The 5416-nt window shown below is 50.9% G+C and overlaps 1 protein-coding gene across 1 annotated transcript; it reads right to left on the reverse strand.

Annotated features, from left to right (window-relative positions):
- Nucleotides 1–3469: 3469 nt before the first annotated feature.
- On the reverse strand, nt 3470–4955 carry LOC109403198 (basic proline-rich protein). The gene is made up of 4 exons (XM_062848482.1): nt 4923–4955; nt 3737–4806; nt 3608–3681; nt 3470–3564 (listed from the first exon to the last, which is right to left on the reverse strand). Exons 1-4 carry the CDS (start codon nt 4953–4955, stop codon nt 3470–3472), a joined length of 1272 nt encoding a protein of 423 aa, XP_062704466.1.
- Nucleotides 4956–5416: the final 461 nt, after the last annotated feature.

Below are 5416 nucleotides of genomic sequence, written 5' to 3' on the forward strand. Positions count from 1 at the left end.
CCCTCTCTCCCCAATTGCGTTACGTAATATTTGATTGAGCACCAACCAATGCACGAAGAGGGTTAAGTTTCTCTTCAACTCTCCTGCAGAACCTGGAGTTCTCAACCCACCGAAACTCCCAGAAACCCATTGAAACTCTTCAAAACAGCTTTGAACTCCTCTGTTACACCCACCTAGCTACCTGAATCCTACCTCCACCCGACTCAAGTTTGTTTATACATATTTTTGTTTGTGAATCTTTCTTGGTTCACACATTTCTCACAAATTCTGTTTAAAGTTTGTTTTAATCCAGAACTATCAAGCAATTCGAACGTGACAAATAAATTGAGGATGTTTTTAATTCATGCCTTTATTTATTTTCAAAGGTTTTAGTAAACTTATACACGTAAATTGTACTAATCTAGATAATGTTTCGGCTTCAATATACTCTGTAGTAGAAAATTGATCTGCACAATGTAAAAAGAAAACTTCTCGAGTATTGTGTTATAAATACCATGACTTCCTATTCAACGACTCCTCTACTGAGACTCACCACTTCTACCTGCTATTCTCATATGTATATTTTAACATTTATAGTTGTTTGGCGGCATGAAAGCTCCTGACTCGTTTGCTTAATTCAACTATTCACATATACGTACATTCAACGCGGAAATAAATAAACCTATACGGCTGGTCTACGCTAGTAATTGAACGGTTTGCTGGGCAGTTTGTAGTGGTAACCGTCCGCCTCGAGAGTGTGGCTAGGAGTTGGCAGTGCGCAGTTCGGTCCCTGTCCACCGTTCGTGCAGCAATACGGCGGAACACCTCCGGCCGGACAGCTCGGTGGTGGTGGTGGTGGTCGAGTCACCGGTGGGAATGTTGGTCTGCTGGGGACAACACAGTTTGGTCCTTGGCCTCCGTTGGTGCAGCAGTACGGTGGAATGCCACCGGCTGGGCAGCCCTGTGGTTGCGTCGGGGGTGGACGAGTCACAGGTGGAGAAGTTGGTCGACCCGGAACGATACAGTTCGGGCCTTGGCCTCCGTTGGTACAGCAGTACGGGGGTACTCCACCGTACGGGCAGCCTGGTTGCGATGTTGGAGGTGGTCTGATCGCTGGAGGGAACGTAGGACCAGGCTGAGGTCCTGGTGGTGGTCGTGTTACTGGGGGTCGGGAAGGTACGACACAGTTTGGACCTGCAAGAAATTATGTCTAGTAAATGGCTGAAAACTGGGAGAAAAAGTTATCTACTAACCATATCCTCCATTGGTACAAGGTGGTAGATATTCGTTATCAGTTGGAGGTCGCGTAGGACTAGGAGTCGGTGGTGGTCTGGGAACGATACAGTTTGGTCCTTGGCCGCCATTCGTGCAGCAGTAGGGAGGTATCCCACCGTTCGGACAACCAGCAGGGGTTGTTGGGCCAGGGGTTGGTCTTGAAGGTACAATACAGTTAGGGCCTTGGCCTCCATTCGTGCAGCAGTAAGGCGGTACGCCGCCGTATGGGCAAGTCGGTGTTGTCGGTCTTGGTGGCTGAGTTGGCACTATGCAGTTCGGTCCAGTTCCTCCATTAGTGCAGCAGTAAGGAGGAACACCACCGTAGGGGCAGCCGCTTGGAGTTGTGGGTCTTGGAGGCTGTGTAGGAACAATACAGTTTGGACCTTGTCCGCCATTTGTGCAGCAGTATGGTGGCACTCCCCCGTTCGGACAACCAGCTGGGGTTGTGGGTCCAGGAGTAGGTCTGGAAGGAACAATACAGTTGGGTCCCTGACCTCCATTTGTGCAGCAGTATGGTGGCACACCACCGTTCGGGCAACCAGCTGGAGTGGTCGGACCAGGAGTTGGTCTCGAAGGTACGACACAGTTAGGTCCCTGACCTCCATTGGTACAACAGTAAGGTGGAACACCGCCGTATGGGCAAGTCGGCGTTGTCGGCCTTGGTGGCTGTGTTGGAACAATACAATTTGGACCTTGCCCACCGTTGGTACAGCAGTAAGGAGGAACACCGCCATTGGGACAACCGCTCGGAGTTGTGGGTCTTGGAGGCTGTGTGGGAACGATACAATTTGGACCTTGTCCGCCATTCGTACAGCAGTATGGTGGTACTCCACCGTTCGGACAGCCAGCAGGGGTTGTTGGACCAGGAGTAGGTCTTGAAGGTACGATACAGTTAGGTCCCTGACCTCCGTTCGTGCAACAGTATGGTGGTACGCCACCGTATGGGCAAGTCGGAGTTGTCGGCCTTGGTGGCTGTGTTGGAACTACACAGTTTGGTCCTTGTCCACCATTGGTACAACAATAGGGCGGTACTCCACCGTTCGGACATCCACTTGGAGTGGTTGGCCGTGGTGGCTGGGTCGGGCGTGATGGCACTATGCAGTTAGGACCCTGTCCACCATTCGTGCAGCAATAAGGAGGAACTCCGCCATATGGACAGCCCGCTGGCGAGGTCGGTGGACGAGTTGGCTGTGGCGTTGGGCGAGTCTGACAGCCAGGTCCTGGAAATGATGTTAGAAAGCGGTGAATCAACAAATGTTAATAGTTTAGACCACGGTTTTTACATTAGAGAAAAACTTACCTGTTCCTCCATTTGGACAAGGAGGTAGATACTCGTTGCTTTGAGTTGGTCTCGTTGGAGGTCGAGTTGGTACAATACAGTTCGGTCCTTGTCCACCGTTAGTGCAGCAGTATGGTGGTACGCCACCATTTGGACATCCAGCAGGAGTAGTTGGCCGGGATGGTACTACGCAATTCGGTCCTTGACCACCGTTCGTGCAGCAATACGGTGGGACGCCACCGAAGGGACAAGGGGCAGGTGTAGTAGATGGCCCAGGTGGCGGCCTTGTCGGTACTACACAATTCGGGCCACTTCCACCATTAGTGCAGCAATAAGGAGGTACTCCACCATTTGGACAACCGGCAGGAGTTGTAGGGCCAGGAGTAGGTCTTGAAGGTACCGCACAGTTAGGACCTTGTCCTCCATTGGTACAGCAATACGGTGGAACTCCGCCATAAGGGCAAGGTCCAGGAGTAGTTGGTGGTCCGTAAGTTGGTCTTGTGGGAACTACACAGTTTGGACCACTTCCACCATTTGTGCAACAGTAAGGAGGAACTCCTCCGTTAGGACATCCAGCTGGTGTTGTAGGTCCTGGTGTAGGTCTTGGTGGTACCACACAGTTTGGACCTTGTCCTCCATTTGTGCAACAATAAGGGGGGACACCACCATATGGACAGGGTATATTAGTGGTAGGTGGAGGTCCATATGTTGGTCTGGTGGGCACAACGCAATTTGGTCCACTTCCACCATTAGTACAGCAATAAGGAGGCACTCCACCATTTGGACAACCGGCAGGTGTTGTCGGTCCGGGTGTAGGCCTGGAAGGTACAATGCAATTCGGCCCTTGTCCTCCGTTTGTGCAGCAGTAAGGAGGAATGCCTCCGTATGGGCAAGGTCCAGGAGTTGTCGAGGGCCCGATTGGTGGTCTGGTCGGAACTACGCAGTTCGGTCCGCTTCCACCGTTAGTACAACAATAAGGAGGAACACCACCGTTTGGACAGCCGGAAGGTGTAGTTGGTCCGGGAGTAGGTCTGGAAGTAACGATGCAGTTCGGGCCTTGTCCTCCATTAGTACAGCAGTAGGGTGGCACTCCTCCGTTAGGGCATGGCTCCGGAGTTGTTGGACCTGGAGTGGGTCTGCTTGGTGGTCTAAAATTAAATGATATAAGATTAGAGTTCAAAAGAAAGAATCTTTTGGAAGTACCTGGTTGGTGGAGGAGTAATTGGCAGAACGCATTCCGGGCCTTGTCCACCGTTGGGACATGGTGGAAGGTATTCGTTTTCGCTGCCTGGTGGGCGTGACGGTGGTCTAGGCGAAGTTGGTCCCTGGGTCGGAACAACGCAGCTTGGTCCGGATCCTCCGTTTGTGCAGCAGTATGGGGGTACTCCGCCGAATGGACACGGTCTAGGGGTTGTTGGAGATGGGGTCGACGGAGACGGTAAAGCGCAGTTTGGACCGGTGCCTCCGTTAGTGCAACAGTACGGCGGTACACCACCGAAAGGACAAGGTCTTGGAGTGATTGGTGTACTAGGTGTTGAAGGTGATGGGAGTGCACAGTTCGGTCCTGATCCCCCATTGGTGCAGCAATATGGAGGCACTCCGCCGTAGGGACATGGTCGAGGAGTTGTAGGAGAGGGAGTTGACGGAGATGGCAAAGCACAATTCGGGCCACTTCCTCCATTAGTACAGCAGTACGGTGGTACACCTCCGAATGGGCAAGGCCGGGGAGTAGAAGGCGAAGGAAGTGCACAATTTGGACCACTTCCTCCATTAGTACAACAGTATGGTGGGACTCCACCATTGGGACATCCAGCTGGAGTAGTTGGACCAGGAGTTGGTCGCGATGGAACAACACAGTTTGGTCCTTGCCCTCCATTAGTACAGCAATACGGAGGTACTCCACCATAGGGACACGAGGCAGGAGTGGGCGTCGGACCTGGGGTAGGCCTGCTGGGCACAGCACAGTTTGGTCCCGTACCGCCGTTGGTGCAACAGTAAGGAGGAATTCCCCCAAATGGACACGGCCTTGGAGTAGGAGGTGCTGGCGTTGATGGTGACGAGATGTCACAGTTGGGTCCGGAGCCACCGTTGGTACAGCAATATGGAGGAACCCCTCCGAATGGGCAAGGTCGTGGAGTGCTAGGCCCTTGCGGTTTCTCGGGTGGCGGGAATGGAATGTTTGGCCGTGGGTATTCATATCCATCCGGACCCAGGTGGGTCGTTATCTCTCCATCGATGGACGATGCTAGCGCTAGGCAAAGCACTAGCAGCCGCTGTAACGAAATTCATATGAACAAGGATAGAAGTCATGTTAGTATTAGTTGTTGGCTGCACTTTCACAAATTCACGTGTAATTGTTTAACGACTTAATGTCTGTTTTCTGATTTACATCAAGGAGTTTCAGATTCGAAACGGCGAACATGTTCAGCTTTACGACGAGACTGCAAGATCATCTATGACGTGATTACTGGGGTGCCCGGCAATGCATATATCAACGTGTCGGGAATTCCCTACGAATGATGGCAAAACGAAACTACGGCTGATCGTGGCTAATTCGAGATAAAATGTGAATGAAAATGTTCCCAAACAGAAGTAATTAGTCATATAGGCGACATAATTGACCGAACCTCGCACAAAACTGCTACTGAAGCGTGATTTTGGATTACTTTTACCCGCTTCTTAGCTTGTCGTTGCAATCGTGAGATGGGAATTATGTGATCATCATTTAAAAAGTGCGATGAACACCATTGAATAAAGCGTTAAATTTGATGGGATTATTATAATAAAACGAAAATGAAGTCATAATCAATGCGTTTGTTATTTAATGGCTACATCAATCAAATTCATTCGGATGTTTATTTTTATTTTTAACACACCTTGCGC

The sequence above is a fragment of the Aedes albopictus genome, chromosome 2, assembly GCF_035046485.1.
Source record: "Aedes albopictus strain Foshan chromosome 2, AalbF5, whole genome shotgun sequence".
NCBI lineage: Eukaryota > Metazoa > Arthropoda > Insecta > Diptera > Culicidae > Aedes > Aedes albopictus.

Bases quoted from the DNA above. Each gene is read 5' to 3' on its own strand.
- LOC109403198 (XM_062848482.1), bottom strand. From the start codon at position 4,955: ATGTTCGCCGTTTCGAATCTGAAACTCCTTGAT. The intron at 3,682-3,736 runs GTACTTCCAAAA...ATTTAATTTTAG, and splicing joins ATTACTCCTCCACCAACCAG to ACCACCAAGCAGACCCACTC. The intron at 3,565-3,607 runs GTACTAATGGAG...CGTTACTTCCAG, and splicing joins AGGAGTGCCACCCTACTGCT to ACCTACTCCCGGACCAACTA.